Consider the following 21,078-nt stretch of genomic DNA (forward strand, 5'->3'; position numbering starts at 1 on the left):
ATTCATGCCAGGAAGAGGGTTGTGTCTAGCACTCATGCCTTAGATGGATATTGGGATGTGCGTGTTTTCTCTGACTTCTACCTTTGTTCTATATTAAACAATAATAATCATAATAATAATAAAGATTGTTGAACCTTGAACCTTCAAAATATTGTAAAAATTGTGCAAGACTTCGGTTACCTGAAGCAACGCGCCTGCATCGTACTGGGTTCCCTTTACACCCTGGCCTTTAGAAAATGTTGACCTCCCCCCAATTGTCATTGTATAATTCGCACTCTGACATAGTGCGAATTACAGGGGAGTTTGGGGGGGGTTTGACCCCCCCAATTACAAACTCGACCCCCCTAAAGGAGGGAAAATTAGATATTGGGTGGGTTGAAACATTTATCTGTCTTATCAGTGTCATAAATATTACAGTGTATTGTATTTTCCATCGCCACAACAGGCACCGGAGACCTTGACCTTGAGTGCGACGCGGCAGGGATGAGAATCAGCACCTCGAAAACCGAGGCCATGGTTCTCTGGATTTATCTGTCTTATCAGTGTCATAAATATTACAGTGTATTGTATTTTCCATATTCATGCCAGGAAGAGGGTTGTGGTAAAACACACACACCCAGACAGAATAAATAGAGAGAGCGCGGGAGGTCTTCACGCTGTTTCTGCGACTTCGTTGACGACTGGGGGAACACTGTGATGTAAGTTATGTAGATAACTTAGTTTATTACTGTCTCACTTTTGGATTTCTGAATTATATTTATATTAATATTGTGTCCGGTGTCTCAGACAAACGTTATCATGTATCTATGTCTTTGCATTGCAGTGTAAAATGTCATGAATGCTAGCTTACACTGGTGCTCATGAGCAGTCAGAAAATGGAGGACTGACGTTCGTACGTTTTGACAATAATATAGATCAGCAAGGATGTCCATTTTTTTTTTACCCCATGATGACAAGTTTTCTTTCCATCCTGGGGTCATTTTTGAGATACGTGTAAATCTGGTTTAATATTTCCGGGGGTGGGGGGGGGGGGAGTGCTCAAAGAGTGCTCAAAACTCAAAAATGTTCTACATTAAGAAAAATAACATGTCCGCTTAAGTTACTTGAGCATCTGCGGAAGAGCAATGTAGTTTGAAACGTTATGCTAGAATAAATGTTTTTGTAGGAGCTCATTTTGATGTGCGGACATTGTTCTTTTTCTATATATGACGCTTTTTTGTCCAGCACTCACATGGATATTGGGATGTGCGTGTTTTCTCTGACTTCTACCTTTGCTCTATATTAAACAATAATAATCATAATAATAATAAAGATTGTTGAACCTTGAACCTTCAAGATATTGTAAAAATTGTGCAAGACTTCGGTTACCTGAAGCAACGCACCTGCGCCGTACTGGGTTCCCTTTACACCCTGGCCTCTAGAAAATGTTGACCCCCCAATTGTCATTGTATAATTCGCACTCTAATTACAATCATTAAAATTCGACCACAAAACAACATTGATTCAACGTTATCTTTTCAACTTTGGTTACTTGGCTAGAATTGGATAAGTGTTTAATGGTTGATCCACCATCAATCATTGACTTTTACCCAAAATCAACCATTTTGACCATAATTCAACATTGAATTAACATAATTTGCTATCTGTGTTTTGCAATAAATTTGTGGGTAGGGGGTGAACTCTGTATTGCTTGTGAAATACTTGGAATAACAGGTTCAATCAATATTTGGATCCATTAGTGTACAAAGAGTCCTGTATTGCCACATAAGACTGCTTCCATGCACGTAGATCAACACAAATACCCCTACAAAGACCGTCTCAGTTGTAGTGCCTCTCAACTTTGTTTGCTACCCTGACATTGTTTTTGCAGGGGTTGCATACCAGGGATTGCTGCGAGGGTTTCTATAAATCTCTTCGTTTCGGCTGGTTATTTCATCTACATCAAGCCCTAATTTGATTCGTTCTACTTCACAGCTCAGAAGATTGAGAGACAAAAACTACCGTAGGAGCTGCAACATGACTTCTTTTGGACCAACCGTGTTGGTTGTGGCTTTACTCTGCATCTACACCGTCAACAGCGGCCCGACAGGTAAGGTATCGATATATAAACAGTTATGCTTGATATTCTTCATTAGATGATGCAGTTTCCTTTTGACTTTCAGCTCTGGTTTGACTCAAACTCCTTTTATTTCCATGTTCAAACCATTTAAATTAAGTCCTTTGTCAAGTCAACATTTCTTAGGACCTACCTGCAAGATAAATCCCATATAAAATCAAGACTACAACATTAATATATTGTCCTTGTTCTAATGAATTTATACTACATGTTCATGATAAATTCAAAATACAAAATTTCTTATATTTGCATTCCCCAAAACTGACGATTACTGACCAAAACCAAATATTTTCCATGAATATATCAATATCGGAACAAATTGGGGTCAAGCTGAACTTCAATAATGAAATGTGTAAACGTGCAGCTGCTGGAGGAACATTTTCACCACTTATTTAGCTATTTTGCTGACAAAGAACACACTGCCGTTCTTTTACAAAGGTATTTGTAAAGCTTGTACAAGCTGGTGATGTTATTACGGATGCACAGGTCGGGAGTTTGCATGAAAATTTTAAATAGCCCTTAGAATAGCTTGAAATTAGCTTTTTAAGATATCCCCCTCAACATTCACGTCTGAGAGTTTCCTCCGTCTCATCTATTTGTCCTGGTGAGTTTTAAGAAATAAGTTTAAGAGATATTTCAGACAAAATGGAGTATAAGTTGAAGCTAAAACAAAAATCTAGATTTTTAGAGCAAGTTTTAAGTAGTATAAATGTCTTCCGGGATATGCTTGTGAAGCTGTTTTTTTTAGTGCTCATGTTGTGGTAGTAATTAGATCTTAAGCCCATAACTCAAACACTGCAGATGACTAAAGACAACTTAGGCCATTTGTAGTGGATAGGGGGCTTTTACAGTGTAATTGAAAAATCCAGAGGCATATAATAAATCACTATACCTCATGAAAACCCTTTTTACATGCATGCTCTAGTTGTGAAAAGATGCCATTGCAAAGGATGTTTTTGTGCCCCCCCTTTCTTTTTATTTCCCATCTGGTCCTTGTTCATTGTGCTGATGTTTGGGTGCGTCCCAATACTCCCCCTCGCCCTCCTTTTCTTCCCTAACCCTAAATTTTGCGCGTTCCCGTGAAGGTAGTGGTGTCCCAATTCCTCTTTTCACCTAGGGGGAGGGGGCATAACGAGGGCTAGGGGCTGAGAATAGCCCCTTCAAATCGAGGGATTTCAGATGCTGACTTGGCGAGCGAGGGGGTATGAAAAAAAGAGGCTCTGCGTCGATTTGACTCGCCGACCGAAGGCAAACAGGCAGACTGGTCTCAGAGAAATAGAGAGAAATAATCCTGTGACTCGTCAGATTTGTTTTGGATGTTTCTGATATAATAGTCTTCAGAAACCACAAAGTAATCCAGCTGTTATCTGGGTAATTTACACACTTTCAGATAAAGTTGCGGAAGATCACGCCAGAATAAAGGGATTTATGGTTCCGCGTTACACCAACGCAGGGCCTACGGCGGAGGTTACGCAACCTACGCCGTAGGTTCTGCGTCGATTTAACGTGGACCCAAGCTCCGGACCCGGCAGACAGAAATCTCTAAATTTCGGAGCAAATTTCTTAACAGGCGTAGCTACAACTGTTAGATTTCATCTATTAAACCAACATATTCCTAAATGATTTATTTCAGCCGGCGTGATTCTCAACAGAGCTGCGTCCCAGAGAGAGTTTCTCTCCCGGGGCTGACGCAGCAGCCTGACCCGGCGGAAACGTCTCTTCTCGGGCTGTGAGCTGAGGCTGCTCCCCGGGGCCGGCGGCTCTTCTCATCTCCGAAAACATCGGGTCAAATTTCTTAACAGGCGTTATTTGGATAAACTGAGCCCCGGTTGGGGATCTTAAGGTTACCATTATACCTGAAAAAATATTAAAACTTAATAAAGTGCCATATTAACAGCGCTACAGCTGAAATTAAAACAGCTTTTGGCTCTCAGCTTCCTGATCAGGGAAGGGATGAAAACGAGGGGTAGGGGGAGAATTGGGACAGGCACCTGGGCCAAGTGCCCTAGATCTCAAGTGCCCTAAAATCTCCCCCTTCTTTTTTAGGGCTTAGGGAAGAAAAGAAGTGCGAGTGGAGAAAAGAAGGGCGAGTGAAGGAGAATTGGGATTGGGCCTTTGTGTGTAATCATTTGAACTTTTTCAGATTATGGAGACATCCGGAGGGTTCAAACCTCTGGAGCTTCACAGCAAACGGCTCGGCAGGACAGACTCACTTTTGCAGGTAAACAGCTCCAGCGGTGCTCCAGACCTGCAGAAAGATATTTTTGTGTCCAGTGTTTCGGTTGACACACACTGTCGCTCTGATTTTTCCCTCTAAACAGGAGTGAGAGCATCACAGCAAATGGCCCGGACTGATTCTCGTAGAATGGCGAGATACAGAACAATGATCCAACGCGTGGGAAGCAGGTTGAATATCGATCCAGCTCTTATAGCTGGCATCATCTCCAGAGAGTCCAGGGCCGGAAATGTTCTGCAGAATGGCTGGGGGGACCATGGAAATGGCTGGGGACTGATGCAGGTTTGGACATATCTTTATTTATCTCATATCTAGGGATGCACAAAAGTTTTGTTAAAAAAACCCAGTCTGGATTCAGATCTACGTGCAATCTCTTCTCCAACCAACGACAATTCCTCTCCACGACTTCATGAGCTGCGTCACAAAGAAATGCTTCTAATCTTCTCCAAGTCTCCTCTACGTACCCAAGGGCTACATTTTCCTTCAACCTATAAAAAGGCGCCTTTACGTCACGTGATTCATTGGCGTAGCAAGCCCGTCGGCCCTGCAGGACTGTTGCCAACTTAGCAACAATCATGCTATATTTAGCAAGTATTCAGACCTCTCTAGTGACAAATTTAGACACTTCTTCAGGTCATATTGGAGAGTCTAAAGTGTAAGCACGTATCCTTTCAGCTCTCAGTGAGCAGCCGGTGCTACCGTGGGCCGCTCCAAAACAACAACAATATATTTAGCTATCGACAAATTAGAACAATTGCTGCTACCGCGATTGAGAAAATAGTCAACAGAGGATGAAGGCAGCGTTCAAATGATTATTCAGATATTATCAATCGGAGCTGTTTCCATTACAGGTTTTTCTTTGTGATATTTGGGTGCCGAAAAATCACAATCTTAATTCTAAGCAAAAATATCTTGATCCTTTTTTTTTCCAAAATGTCCTCATGTCCTAGATCCTCCCACAGCAGTAAACCGACATCAGTATTCATCCGATATTTGCTCCGTCTCTGCAGGTTGACAAGAGGCACCACACCATACGGGGGGGCTGGAACAGTGAGGAGCATCTCAGACAAGCCACAGATATCCTCGTTTATTTCATCAAACGCATCCAGAGAAAATTCCCCACTTGGACCAAGGAGCAGCAGCTGAAAGGTTTGTTTCGGTGAATCGGTGAACTTGCACGGAGACAAGATCGGTTTCCTCAGCTGCATCTTTAATCTTGTCTTGGCAGGAGGGATAGCGGCCTACAACACGGGGGATGGAAGGGTCAACTCCTACCAAGGTGTGGATTCCCGCACAACAGGTCGAGACTACTCCAACGATGTTGTTGCCAGGGCTCAGTGGTACAAAAATAATAGATATTAACACCTGGAAGTGATAAAAATCTAAAGATGTGTACCGTCTAGGGATAAATAAATATTATTCCAAGCAAGCTCAGAAATTGTGCCTCTGTCTATTCCTTTTTTTGGGTGTTATCTTTTCCCCAAAATATTTATGCTGCATGCAGGTCTATTGATTGAAATACAATTAAGTACTAGTGTCCTGAACTTATCAAGTGTGTAAATACTATCCATACAGAATATACTCTAACAAGTGGTACATCAAAGTTCCAGTATCACATCTGATCTACTGGCCAGGGTCCATGCCTTCGGCTGCTGCCCAGAACACACTGCACCAAGAGGGCTGACTCATGTGGCCCGTTTGGGATGTGACCCACTGGATCTGATGGTGAAGTCACAACCACTGGGCACTCCCCAGCTATTTGATGCCCAGGTCTGGCTTCAGGGTCCTGGTACCCCTCGTCAGGTTTAGGGACACCAATAACGTCAGTAATATTATTCTGTCCGAACAAGTGAGTGCTTGCAGCCTCCGGGTGCAATGCATCTAACCTAGGTTGCTAAGGGGCTGAACATAGTCCTGGCTGAGCCTAGGTGCCGGCTGAGGCACGGGAAGGGAAACAGACAGGCTAGGGCGGGTCCTGAACAAGGTGAGGTGTGTCCGGAATCACCACTGGAACAGCGACAAGAGGGGTTTGTCTGTGCCGACGTCGTCGGCTCCATTTTTTGCCTGTATTGGACAAGCACACTATTGTGCCCGCCAAAAGCCAGGCGTGTTCCCCAGAAGGAGAACTCCTTTTCCTCTTCCTCCTGCCAACCAGGGATTGAGAGCTCTGCCTCCCCGCAGACGTGGTGCCAAAAGGCAAAACTTTCTCCTGCTGGGTCCATGTTGGCTGGTCTGTTCTGTCAAGGAAGTGGTTGACAGGACCCAGATGCAGGAGACCAGGAGGCAGGAGTTCCAAAAACTGTTTTATTAACTTAAACAAAACCAAAAGCGCTGCTGAGCAGAATTGCAAAAAACCAGAACAGGAATATGACAAAATCCAAGAAACCAGACCTGAAACATGGAGGGATGAAAGAGTACAGACCAGCAGGGGAAGACAAAACAAGTTATCCACAGAAGGCTTGACGAGATACAGGTGCAGACAATCAGGGCAGATGGGAACCAAGGAAATCAAGACAAAACTTAAACAAAAGGACACAGGGTTTAAAAATAAAACAGGAACTTAAACACCAAAACTGTGATCAACTCAAAAACTTGACACGTTGAGCCAAACGGCAGGATCCAGCTCATCTGTCGATTCATTTTGTTGCCTTCACCTACCAGCGATCCTGATCCTGATAACGGAAAGATGATGGATGGATGTACTGTGTGACAGAAAGAGAGAATAACCACCGGTGTTGGAGTTTTAGATAGTCACAGCTTTTACTGAGTAAAGTGTGTAACTGATAAAACTCTCCTACTGCCACCCGTTATTAACCAGCTGCATTGGGTGTGTTTGTCAGTTAGAGACCATGTGATTTACTTATTTAACTATAATGTTTTGAACTCAGAGCCTCCCTGTGCACATTAGCGTAGCACTGACTTTACTCTTCCTGGGTGGCCTGAGAATGTGAAATGACATCAGCGGAAGTTGATGGATATATGGATGGATGGAAGACAAATCATGACTTCCTGTTTTTATTCCCACAGCCTCCTGTGTTTGTTTAATTGGCAGTAAAAAGAGAAAATCTTAATATACTGGATAAAAAAATAAACAGTGAAAACCCTCCTTTAGATTAAGAGTGGTTAAAGGTGTATTTTCAGGATGTTTGTGACTAAAATCAAACATCCGCTGAGACACATCTGCATCCCGCAGTCTATCCAGCCGCGTCTATGTCGCCATCTAGTGGCAGAGCGCCGTTATTACAAGTCAAATTCTGGGGGACGTCATTATCGTCCAAATACAGAGTTAAATGCATTCAGCACCCAGTAAAATGTCAGTAAGAGAAATAAGAAGAAGTGTTGATCTTTTATATTATATTGTCCTTTTTCCACATTTTTCTCTGTCCTCTATCACCGGAAACCCATCTCTTTTAGTTTGAGGCTGTGTATAATGTTTGTGTCGCTGTTAAATCCTACATGAGACTTGGCAGTCCTGTTGAAGAGGGCTTTATAAACCTAAATTGTTTATTTATTATATTTCTTTAGAACATTAAGGCCATTTGAGGGGGAAAAAACTCATTGTGTGGCAGAACGGGAGATAAAATGTAATATTCAAGACAAAACAAAAAAAAACTCCTCAGAAATAATGACAGTAAAATAGAGATTCAGAATCTAAAACCGTGCACATTTCCAAGAAAAAGCTCAGAAACTGACTTTAAAGGTATTGTGACATGAAAAACAAATTTTTCTTGATTTTTTGTGTTTTGTTGGGTGTCTTGACATCAATTACACCCAAAAAACAACGAACTTTTAACATTCAGTGTATTGTGTGCTTTCTGGGATTTTCCGCATAACTATGCAAAAACGGCTCATCTGGTTTGGTGGCGGGCCGTGACGTCAAGGCCCGCTAAATCACCGCCCCCTCCACCCAGCTCCCTGCCTCCTCTCCTCTCCAGTGCACCATAAAGGCTGATTTATGGTTCCGCGTTACACCGACGCAGATCCTACGGCGTAAGGTTACGCGGCGACGCGCTCGGTACGCTGAACCCTACGGCGTAGGCTCTGCGTCGCTTTAACGCGGAACCATAAATCAGGCTTAACACGGAGCTGTTTAGAGCCTCTTCTGTTCTAATCACCGGAGGAAAACTGCTAAGAAGACCCGCGGCCACTGACTGGACTTAAGACAAGGGGACACTGCTGCTTGCATGCCTTTTATTTTTATGATTGTTTGCTCTGGTTCGCCGTGCTGCTTTTTCGTGCATGCTTCGCCTGTCGCTCCCGGCTTAACTCTCCGACGCCGCTGTGAGCGTATGGCTGGAGGAAGAGGAGGAGGTTTGGAGGAGGAGCGGAGCAATGATTGACAGGAAAGGGGCAAAAGGAAGCGTTTTTCATGGGGCAAAAAAACACTGTAATAAAAAGCCAGGAATGGAGTACTAGAGTGAAGTTTTTCTTGTTACACTCTTTTAGACACATTTGAGGGATGTTGGCCAAGACTTTTAATAGTGTTAAAAGCATGTTAAAAATGATGTCACAATACTTTTAAAACTAAACATTTGCAAAGGAAAAGTCCTGATTTTATTAAATTGCAATTTTGTGAGAGAAAACTAACAATATTGATATAAAACAAGGAAAAAAACAAGGAAATGCTAGGATTGCAACCCAGTCTCACATGAAAACGTACCCTGCCTACGTTGGTCCAAAGTGCAAAAACGTAGAGGGGCTACAATATTAGCCCTTGAAACGTATAACTGTTACATTTTGAAATGTATAACTGTTACATTTTTCTGCCTATTCATTTTGCGTCCAAGTCACGTGTATGGCGTTATATTTATGTCATTAAAGGAGCGAGCGATAACACATGTGCACGCGCGCATATTTCTTTGCGCGAGTGAATTATTTCGTGTCACGCGCGCGGATTTCAATAGCCGCGCGCACTTGTTTGGTGTTCGCGCACATATTCAGCAACCAAGTGGAGCAGAGGGAGGTGCAAGCGAGTAAAGAACGCTGCTTTGCGCGCGCTGGATTGCTCCTGCTCTCCCTCTCCCTCCCCCTGTGCTCTCGCAGATGGAGTTTTGCTCGCTCGAAGCAAAGAGTTTTGACAGTTTGGGGGCGGAGACCAAGGATTACCCCCGGCCCTCTTATGATTGGTCATTTTCCAGCCCCCTCTATCTATCTATCTATCTATCTATCTATCTATCTATCTATCTATCTATCTATCTATCTATCTATCTATCTATCTATCTATCTATCTATCTATCTATCTATCTATCTATCTATCTATCTATCTATCTATCTATCTATCTATCTATCTATCCATCCATCCATCCATCCATCCATCCATCCATCCATCCATCTATCCATCCATCCATCCATCCATCCATCCATGTGTGTGTGTAAAGTTGGAATACAATATTTTTTACCTCTTTCCATGAAATGATTGACAATGTGATTTATTCTTGATAAAGATATATTCTAAAAATTGTATTGATCAATCTCATATATATATATATATATATACACACATACATACATATAGATAGATAGATAGATAGATAGATAGATAGATAGATAGATAGATAGATAGATAGATAGATAGATAGATAGATAGATAGATAGATAGATAGATAGATAGATAGATAGATAGATAGATAGATAGATAGATAGATAGATAGATAGATGGATGGATGGATGGATGGATGGATGGATGGATGGATGGATGGATGGATGGATGGATGGATGGATGGATGGATGGATGGATGGAGAAAGTGATAGATGTCATGTGGGGGGGGGGGGGGGCTGGAAAATGACCAATCATAAGAGGGCCGGGGGTCATCCATGGTCTCCGCCCCCAAACTGTCAAAACTCTTTGCTTCGAGCGAGCAAAACTCCATCTGCGAGAGCACAGGGGGAGAGAGAGGGAGAGCAGGAGCAATCCAGCGCGCGCAAAGCAGCGTTTTTTACTCGCTCGCACCTCCCTCTGCTCCACTCGGTTGCTGAATATGTGCGCGAACATCAAACAAGTGCGCGCGGCTATTGAAATCTGCGCGCGTGACACGAAATAATTCACTCGCGCAAAGAAATATGCGCGCGTGCACATGTGTTATCGCTCGCTCCTTTAATGACATAAATATAACGCCATACACGTGACTTTTAAGATTCTGGCCGTGACAGCAACAAACATGGTGGACATTTTTCATTTTTGAGTGAAAGAAATCAATATTTTGAATTAGTTTCTGCATAGAAATATATATATTTTACTTTCATAATATTCACTCAGTGAATTTACATAATCACTTGCTTGCTCGTGGTTGCAACTTTTTTCAGATCTCGTCAGAATAATGTAAAACGGTAACGTTTTAAAAATGTGAAAAAGTAACATTTTGGTTGTGGTGCTGTGAAAAAAATCAATATTTTGATGCTTCCTCGTTGTTGGGAATTATTTTCAGATCTCGCCAGAATAATAATTTGAAATTGCAACATTTTGGTGCTGGGATACGTGGCCGTGATATAGACGAATCCGGCGACCGGTTTGTGTGCGCCGCCATCTTGCGGCGGCGCCATTGCTGCGGTGGCAGGTGTCAATCTGCCACCGCAGCGCTGTTATTGTAACCTGACGCTCTACAGCATCATTATAGCTGGATTGATGATGTTAGACAGTGGCCTTCCATAAATAATGAAGGTATCTTAAATTAATGCTGATGTTAATTTATAAATAATGATTTGTTTGAGCGATAAGCAGGAAAGAATAGAGGAATAGGGAGATAAGGGAGTGTATGATTAAACACTGTAATATAGCTCTCTCCACCTCCTATCCTTACGAGGCACGTCTGCACAATTAAATATTACCTGTTTATGTTTTGTTTTATTTTAGGTATCCAAGAATATTTTATTGATCGCCTGGCGTCCGATGACGAAAAAAAACGCAATTACAGGTCTCTAATTGAAGGGCAGAACTATCTCAGCTCCGGATGATACAGAATACATACATACATAACCCCAATCTGCAGATAAAACTAGTTTGTTGAGGAAAAAATATCAACTCTATTTGTAGCTGCAGAAGAAAAAAATAATCTCACGAGGAAAAGAAAAATATTGCTCACGCCATCGGAGCCTCTTCAGCATAAAAAAAAAGAAAAGAGAAGTAAGAGTAATAAAAAAGATGTAGGCTACTGTATGTTGTTATATTATACTAATTTATTGAAACACATGGCGAGTCAAACATTTACCAAAGCAGCTGCCAAACACTAAACAAGGTAGTAAGACGGTGGTTCTGCAGAACTGCGGCAGTAAATCCTCATCGGAGCTTCATTCTTGATTTCATATGAACCCAAACCGTTAATAATCATTATTTTCTCCATAAACCGCTCCCTGGCTTCCTTGTTTAAGGTATCCAGGTAAATTCCAGTTCCTTTCCAGTAGTTTAACATCTTTTTTTGCGTTCCGTCTGTTCACTTGGTGAAACAGAAAAGTAGTTTTGAAAGTCCCTCCCGTCTTCATTCACTATCAAAACAAATGCACGTGACGGGACAGGAGTGTTCCGATGATACAAATACATTAAGAGAGCCTGGCAGGGAGCGGAGTAATAGATCCATACGTATATATGTCTATGGGCTGGAGCGGAGGAGCGGAGCCGCCACCGCAGTAATGGCGGCCGCTCGACTTCCGGGTTTCGCCGGATTCGTCTATAGACAAGTTTACCGGCCGTTTCCGCTCTACTTCCTAAACTCCTCCCCCGTAAGTAGTTCACTTCCGTTTTTGGGTTTTTCCATTGAAAACAGTGGCAACATTGCTCTGAAAAAGAGGGACAAAATGGATATTTCTAAGAAAAAAAGTGGTTCGGGAACGACATGTCTCGGCAGTTGGATGTAGTAACTCTAGGAAGCACCTGAAGGAGTGGTTGGATAGAGACTGCTGCAACCACAAACCAGCTTCAAAGAGACACGTCCAATGCGCTGCGTTGTTTACTTTTTTTCTGAAGCCACGGACCGGGCTGGAGGCATTACATCTAAAAAACCACCGCGCAACATTTTTGTTTGTTCACACCACTTTGTTGACAAAAAAACAACAAAGGATAATCCATTCCCTGAGTTGTGGTTGGTTTATAATCGCTCTCCCCAGCCAGAGAGGAGTAAACTCAGCCGGCGGATCCGCTGTCGCCCCCGGAGAAACAAACACGGATCTGAGGGTAAGTTCAGCAACTTTAGCTGTGAAGCTGACAGTAGCTACTGTTAATACTGAAAAAGTTGTCATACACTAACATTGCTACTGGTATATTTATAAGGCAGTTGATGGTTTTGAGATGCGTGTGTGTGTGTGTGTGTGTGTGTGTGTGTGTGTGTGTGTGTGTGTGTGTGTGTGTGTGTGTGTGTGTGTGTGTGTGTGTGTGCCTGCGTGTGAAAAAATCTGCCAGTGGAACAAGATTTTTTTTCTTGTAATGAGAAGATAAATCTTGTCCCACTGGCAGATTTTTCTACTTATTTCAAATGAAAATGTACTTGAAACAGGTGAAGATTGTCAAATAAGTTATTTTTTTGGTAAATACTCTTGTTTTAAGTGTAATGAGATTTTCTGCATTAATTTTGCTCCATGTTTTTCTCTTCCCCTTTTTTTAGATGGTCCTGAAACCTGTCACCTGAGGCCGAGCCTGCTACACAAGTGTTGTTCATTAAATAAAGATAAACAACAAATACTGTGTGCATTGTATTTTTTAATATTATATATGAATAGTTTTTATAGTGATGTAATTGTGTGGGATGCTTTTGTATTTTACTATGGAGGTAAGGGAACTGTTAATTGAATTTGTGCACATAAATCAAATGTGTGCATATTCTACAGTTGTGCATAAATAAATAGAAATGTAAACATTTAAGTCAAATCAAACATATAATATGTAATGTATTTTCTCTGTGATTAGAAGATTATGAACATGGATTACAGAGAAAATACACACTATATGTATGATTTGACAAATATTTAAATTTTTTATTTATGCATAACTGTAGAATAATATGCACACATTTGATTTATGTGCACAAATTCGATTGACAGTTCCCTTACCCCATATTTTACTTTTTTTATTCCTGTTAAGATTAAACATATGAATTTTCTTGTTGAAGCCATTTGTTTAGTTTCCTCAAAACTCAAAATTCATCCATTATTAATGTACAGTATGAGCTTACTATGAATGATGAACTGTTAAAAGACATTGTAACACACTAAGGAAGATAAGGCCTATCATTCATTGATCGTAGTTCAGTGCAATAATGAAATGAAATTAAGTTTCATCAAACTTTATTTTCACAGTACAAACATCTGTTGGTTCCTAAATAATTCATTTTAGTTTTAAAATGCTGAGATATTTACTGCAGAACTGTAACCTTCCCTCAACAAAATCATCAATTTTTGGGAGTATGTGAAGTTGGTTGGGTGATGGCGGGAGGCAGAGCTGCAGGAGAATATTCCCAGGGCTGGTCCTCCACTCTTCATGAGTCCTACAGAGTTTCACCTCCTGTGCCGGTTCTGGAGTGGTAGAAGATGCTGTTGGTGACGGCTGGTAAAGATCCTTCCTGTGTGTGTATTGTGATAAAGTTCTTTATTTTCTGTAATGCAATTTAAAAAAAAAAAAAGTCATACATTCTGGATTCATTACAAATCCACTGAAATATTGCAAGCCTTTTATTATTTTAATATTGCTGATTATGGTTTACAGTTTAAGATTAAGATTCGCAGAATATTCTAATTTTTTGAGATAGGATATTTGAGTTTTCTTAAGCTGTAAGCCATAATCAGCAATATTAAAATAATAAAAAGCTTGCAATATTTCAGTTGATTTGTAATGAATCCAGAATGTATGACATTTTTGTTTTTTTAATTGCATTAGAGAAAATCACAATATTCTAATTTTCTGAGACAGTCCTGCACTTCATCTTCTTCTGACCAGCATTTCTTTCAGACCCAGCTCTTGTCAGTCAGTGCAGGCAAGCCCGGTTTTCCCGTCTCACAGCATTTTCTACCTAAAGAAAAAAAAAGCCAAGTAGACTATGATGTAGTTCGGATAGCAAAAATGAAGACATATATGTCAAATAATCTTGTTACCTTCCATAAGATCGCAGCTGAATGGGAACACGATCTCCAGGTCCAGAAACACGAACATCCCGCAGGTCTGACTTCTCCAGCTTCAGTTACAGCAGCCGAGCTTTAAGCCCCGCATTGTTCAAACACTGGCCAGGTTCGACATTTGCTTTCAAATAAACAAAACGACCATGTTTGTATGACATGACAAAACCGACTTTGTCTCTGTGCAGATATTGATAAACCTCAGAAACTTTCAGTTTGTCCATTGCGGATTGCAGGAAGTGGGAGCAGATCAGCTGTCAGTTCTGCTGCTGTCATCACGTTATCATCCCAGTTCTGCACTGAATTCGGGTCGGGAGAGTAACGCCACCTCCAGTTAAAGTCGTAGAACCGTGTTCCCATGGCAAAGACATAGTTGTCGAGAGAAAAAACACACGAACAGCAAGTATTTCGTTTAGGTTTGTGTCCACGCCGTGTCCACGCCGCTGTGTTTATACAGGTAAAAGGCTGCAAAAAACCCCTTCCGCCGGAAATGACCCGCATCTATGCAGACGAATGGCAGCGCCCGTGTTTTGGCGCGTAAACTTGTCTATATACACGGCCACGTACAGTATGGCGGCGGGGATTCCCCATGGATGTATTATAGAAACTGGATCGGAGACTAAAAATGGCCGCCCATTCATTTCAATGCCTTCTGCTCAGCCAGCGCATAAGCCGAAAAAATCTCTGACTTCCGGGTTTACTTCCGCATACAGCGGCCCATAGAGCATGCGCAGTTGAGTCACCTCCCATGATGCTCTGGGGCCTCCCATCATGCCCCGGGGGAATGCCGCGAATATTAATATAATATGTATTAATATAATACATAAATTAATGTATATTATTACATGTATAGCATTACATATATGATTAATGTATTAATATAATATAATTACATAATATATATTAATATAAACATCCGTGGAATGCACGGACACGGCTGTGACGTCATCAGTGACGTCACGCCCAGAAAGAGACTTTTCTTTGACTTTTCTGGCCGTTATAAAACATTTTTGACGGATATAAAGTCCATGACTTAAAAATATAGAATACAAAGATTAGTAATTGCCGGTGATTACAGCTGGAGGTGTCCTGTGAACAGTTTTAGAGGCTTCTCTTTTACTATTGCGGTCTATGGGAAAAAAGCTTTCTGGGCCGCATGGGATTTTCTGTTGCAGTACCGCGGGTGGCCACTGGAAAAAATCGGCGCGCCTTCTGACTGCCAGACCCGGGGGCTGGGATTCCCCCCCCAAACCAGATTTTGATAGCGGAGCGAGTCAGCCCACAGAAAGCAGTTTTATTTTGAAAACCAACCGGATTTTCTTGCATTCCAAAAGTCTGACTTCCGGCCCGCCAAAATAAAAGATACAGCCAGACAAATGAATGAAAAAATGAAAACAAATCCCTCTGGGATCCCCCATAGATACGTCATAGTGAGGGGGATCCTGGACACGTGACAGATGCCCGCGATCGTGTGCCGGTTAATATTTAAGATAGTTAAGTTTAGAGTAACTAAACTAAGTAGGGATGCTGTTATAATAATAATAATAATAATAATAATAATAATAATAATAATAATAATAATAATAATAATAATAAATAATTATAAATAATTTGAATTAATTATTAATTATATATCAGATTTAACCTCCAGAAATTAATTAATAGGGATGGCACTCCACTGTTCTGGTGTCTAAACCTTGCAGTATAAAGTAAACAAATTTTGGCATGAATAAAATAAAAAAAAGTCACAAGCTCAAAAAGTTGTATTTGTTCGGCTTTTTGTCCAGCGCTTTAAAAGCTGAGGGAAGTTAGTGAACCAGGTTGCCAGATCTGTGATCCCGTTTTTCACGCATATTAGCATATGTAGCAGTGCGTCGTTGACTAAGTACAGGCGGAGTTGTCCAGTAATGCGTGAAAAACACTGACAATAGCAAACCTGGCAACCACTAATATTGAGTTTTTTTAGCCACTTACCCAAAAACACGGTCCGATTAATTTTCCATGGATGATTGCAATTACTGTAGAAACAGTATATAATTTATCTAGACTTTAGGTCTTGAATGTGTTAACAAACACTATACTTTTGAATCTAAACTATTCATCAGTCCGACCATCTCTTCTTCTTAGATTTTCAGATTTAGATTTATTTATTCGCACAGTTAAACATTACACAAATAAAAGTACCAACTTTACAATTTAAAGTGCAGGAAGAGGCGAAAACTCAAAGAGCTTATCAGGTGCCTCCACCTATAGTTAACATAAAATGTAATATCATACTTATAAAAACAAAATATACAGATTATCAGTTAGAAATCTATAGATGATAGAAATTAAAGGAAAATTACGAAGAATTTACACAAAAGAAAAATGATCGGATATATGAAAAACGAGTAAAATTTAATAATTAAGAAACAAACAAAAAAATAAACGACTAAATAACAAACCAGATGAACAAAAAATAATAATTTCTTTTTTTTTTTTGATCAAATTTTTATTTTATTTTCATTCAAACAGAGAACAAACAATGATGCACCTCATTGAATATATTGTTACATCAATCCCCCCACCCCCACCATACCCACCCGGACATATACATAAAATGAAAATAAACTATTAAAGACCAGGACAATTATTTGACATTGGTATATGAAATTAAAATAAAATCGAGACAGGGCGGCTAAAGCAAGCAACAACAACAAAATAAACAAAAAAAAAAAAAAGGGAGAGAGAGACTTGTGGCCTTGTGAAACAGTTAATATAGATCTATGGATGCCTCACGGTGCTAAGTGAGTTAAGTCAGATACACAACAAAAACCACGGATCAAAGCAAGCGCTTCAGTGCTTCAGCTGTGGTGAGCCACATATTCACATTCGCCTCTTTGGCCCCATTTATACGGGCTGTCGATAACTCCATGTAAGTAACATCAAGAAAAGTCAGAATCCATTGTTTGATGGACAAAGTATGAGGGGGCTTCCAACGTACTGCTATCATTTTCTTAGCAGCTGTTAGACCTGCTAATATGACCCGTTTCTGACGTTCAGGGACTGGAAGTGCGTAAAGATCATTCAGTAATAACACTGGTATGGTCACAGGTAATGTCTCTGATATGAGTGTCGTCAGCTCAGCGGCCACGCCCTGCCAAAAACGAGCGACGGGGGGGCACTCCCACACCATGTGGAGAAAAGTGCCAGGAGTTTTTAATGTACACAGGGTGCATGAGGGATCACTGATAACTTTCATAAAATGTAGCCTACGAGGGGTCAGGTAGGTCCTATGCACAAAATTATGATGGATCTGTTGATGGTCAGAATTTCGAGAGGCAAGTTTGATATTGGCCCACACCTCGTCCCAGTCAAAATCCTGAACCAGTCCGGGGACATCACCCCTCCACAACCTGTCTACTGGAAGCGTTTTGTAGGAGGCCTCAAGCATGTACAAATACAAAGTAGATACCATTCCCCTCGAGGGTCTATTAGTAATGATCAACTCGTGAAGTGGATGTGTAGGTAGCGGGTGCTGCCAAGGTACACCGTGTGCTTTAAGAGAAGCTCTCAGCTGCAAATAAAAAAAAAAGGAAGTGCCTGGTAAATTGAAGTTATTCTTAATGTCCTGAAAAGAGCGTAAACCATCTAAGCTGAATATATCACCCAAAAACTGTACACCTCCCCTTTCCCACTGAGAATAGGTGATAGGTCTCCCCCCGATCAGCAAGTCCTTATTATTGAAAATTGGTGATTGTAGGTGCCATCTACAAGATATATTACAAATCCTTTCTACAGAGCGCCAAACCCGAATCAGATGGGACACAATGGGGCCGCAGCGCAGCTGACACTGCCTCACAGAGATATTCGCAAATAAAACATCTGCCAAAGACCAATGGTGCACCATTCTTTCTTCCATCGTGCGCCAGGAAACCGACGTCTGAGAGTCAAACCATGTGACCAGGGGTCTAAGAGAGAAAGACCAATGATAAAATTTGAAGTTGGGAACTGCTAAACCTCCATCTAATCTCTTGCGCTGGACAGTGGCAGATCTGAGGCGGGGTCTCTTGCCATTCCAGATAAATCTTGAAACAGCCGCCTGCAGTTTACCCCAGTATCCAGTAGGGGGAGGGAGGGGGACCATAGAGCTAAAAAAGTTTATTCTGGGCAATACATTCATTTTGACAATAGAAATGCGAGCCTGAAGTGAGTTGGGCAGGCTGGACCATCTCTCCAAATCACTCAAGACCTTATTCAGTACCTCAGTATAATTGTGCTTCACAATAAGGTGTAAAGAGGGAAATATCTCAATGCCCAAATATTTGAAATGTGGAACCGAGGGAATATTAGGAGGTAAAACAGAGTCCCTAGTCACTTTGTTCAATGGCAGCAGAGCCGACTTCGACCAATTAATTTTGAACCCTGATAGCGAGCCAAATTCATCCAACATTGATAAGAGGTGGGGGGCAGACTGTAACGGGTCGCCAAGAAAGATTAAAATATCGTCAGCGTAAAGCGCCAGGTGGTGGAGTGTGTTATGAACAGTTATGGGCTTAATAACCGGTGATAATCGGATCATCTGCGCTAGGGGTTCAAGAGACAGAGCAAACAGCGTCGGGCTCAAAGGACAGCCCTGACGAGATGATCTAGTTACTGGGAACAGAGTGGAGCAAATGTTACCTGTAAGAACCATTGCAGAGGGGTTTGAGTATAATAGCTGTACCATTTTCACAAAATCGTCTCCAAAACCCATCGCCCCCAACACCGACCACAAAAAGGACCACTCAAGGCGATCGAACGCCTTCATCGCGTCAAGGGATAAAACAGCTGCCGGATGTTTGATGTCTGTTGCGGCGTCGATTACGTGCAACAGTCGGCGGACATTGTCAGAGGCTAGACGCGATTTCATAAAGCCTGTCTGGTCACAGTGAACCAGTGACGAGATATGCGGTTGCAGACGTCGAGAGAGAGCCTTGGCATAAATTTTTACGTCAGCGTTCAACAGACTAAGGGGCCTGTAATTACCACATTCCGTCGGGTTTTTATCCTTTTTCAGTAGTAAGGTGATTACAGCTGTATTCACATCCCTAGAAAAAGAGCCCTTCTCCATCGAAAAATGGATCATACTGAGAAGCAGCGGGCCAAGAAGGTCCCAGAAGGCCGCGTAAAATTCTGGCGGAATGCCATCGAGACCCGGTGATTTGCCCCTTTGCATACTGAGCACAGCCCTCTTAAGTTCTTCAAGAGAAAATGGTTTTGCCAACTCATTTGCCGCCTCCACCGCAAGACGAGGTAACTTTAATTGGGCCAAATAATCGTCACATTTATCTTTGTCGAAAAGTATGTCTGATTCATACAGGTCAGAGTAAAAACTGCGAAAAGAGTCATTAATCTGCATTGGGTCGGTGGTAATAGCTCCTGACTGTAATTTGATAGAGGAGATATCTGAAAACTGCTCATTTGACCTAATCTTCATCGCCAAAAGGTGGCTGGGCCTTGACCCATGAAAATAATAACGCTGCCTAGTCCTGTGGATTAAGAATTCTGATCGGCGTCTGAGGATGGCATTGATTTCTTTTTTGATCACCTCACGCTGCAAGACTATCTGTTCTGAGTAATTAGCAGACAACGCGGATTCTAGTTTTGCAAGTTTGTTTTCCAATTCATGTAATTTAGAAATTTGCATCTTGCGCTGGTTGGAGGAAAACCATGTGGCATTACCCCTGATAAAACCTTTAATTGAGTCCCAAAGTATTCTAGGATCGTCGACTGAACCAACATTGAACTCCAAGAATTCCTTAAGTTTTTCTGTAAATTGTGCCCCAAACTCTTCTTGTCTTAACAGGGTCGTGTTAAGGCGCCATTTTGGTGCACGAGGGGAAGCGTTAATGAGCACCGATGAACAAAGCACACCTTTATGATCGGAGAGGGCCATGGGAAGCAGAGAAACACTGTGAATATTAGAGAAGAGTTTAGGGGACGCAAATATGTAGTCAATTCTTGAGCAAGATTTGTGTCGAGCAGAGAAAAAGGAGTAGTCTTTGATTGATGGATTAGTCGAACGCCACAGATCTGTGAGCCCCAAGCTGCTAGCCCACGTCTGTAAAGCTGTGGACGCTAGTTTCTGATCCCTTGTCTCGGATTTACTTGACCTGTCATTGGCTGCACTCCAAACAGCGTTAAAGTCTCCCCCCACCACTAACGAATGATCATTCAGTTCCAGCATACTATTTGTCAAGTTTTCGTAAAAGACCCTATCAAAACAGTTTGGTGCATACACCGATATGAAGGCAACTTTCCTGCTGCTAATTTCTGTCTTCACAATTGCCAGCCTGCCCTCCTTGTCAGAGCATGTGTCATGAATTTTAACTTTAAAGTTACGTCTGGCAACAACCGCCACACCCTTGGTCTTCGTACCAGACGAGGAGGAAGCTATCACATGATAATGTTTATCTGCCAGGCGTCTGACATCAGCAGCCAAGAGATGCGTCTCCTGTACCAATGCAACATCTATTCTCCTTCTGCGAAATAAACTCAAGGTGCTAATCCTCTTGTGAGGGCTATTCAGGCCGCCCGCGTTCCAGCTCAAAATATTAAGTTCAGGCATAATTTAGAATGAAGCCTCTATAGCGGATGCGGACAGAGACAT

The 21,078-nt window shown here is 41.6% G+C and overlaps 1 protein-coding gene across 3 annotated transcripts in view; it reads left to right on the forward strand.

Annotated features, from left to right (window-relative positions):
- Positions 1-628: 628 nt before the first annotated feature.
- Positions 629-21,078, forward strand: part of LOC133450932 (lysozyme g-like) — a 28,020-nt gene continuing 7,570 nt past the window's right edge. The window contains exons 1-6 of one of the 3 annotated variants that reach the window (XM_061729947.1): positions 629-698; positions 1,975-2,089; positions 4,260-4,337; positions 4,438-4,634; positions 5,363-5,501; positions 5,581-5,764. In XM_061729947.1, the coding sequence (XP_061585931.1) occupies positions 2,017-2,089; positions 4,260-4,337; positions 4,438-4,634; positions 5,363-5,501; positions 5,581-5,714 (621 nt within the window). In that variant the 5' untranslated portion in view covers positions 629-698; positions 1,975-2,016 and the 3' untranslated portion in view covers positions 5,715-5,764. Of the gene's footprint in view, positions 699-1,889; positions 2,090-4,259; positions 4,338-4,437; positions 4,635-5,362; positions 5,502-5,580; positions 5,765-21,078 lie in introns of those variants that run through there. The other 2 variants (XM_061729871.1, XM_061730098.1) reach the window with 2 other exon arrangements.

This window comes from Cololabis saira, chromosome 1 (assembly GCF_033807715.1).
Source record: "Cololabis saira isolate AMF1-May2022 chromosome 1, fColSai1.1, whole genome shotgun sequence".
Taxonomy (NCBI): Eukaryota; Metazoa; Chordata; class Actinopteri; order Beloniformes; family Belonidae; genus Cololabis; species Cololabis saira.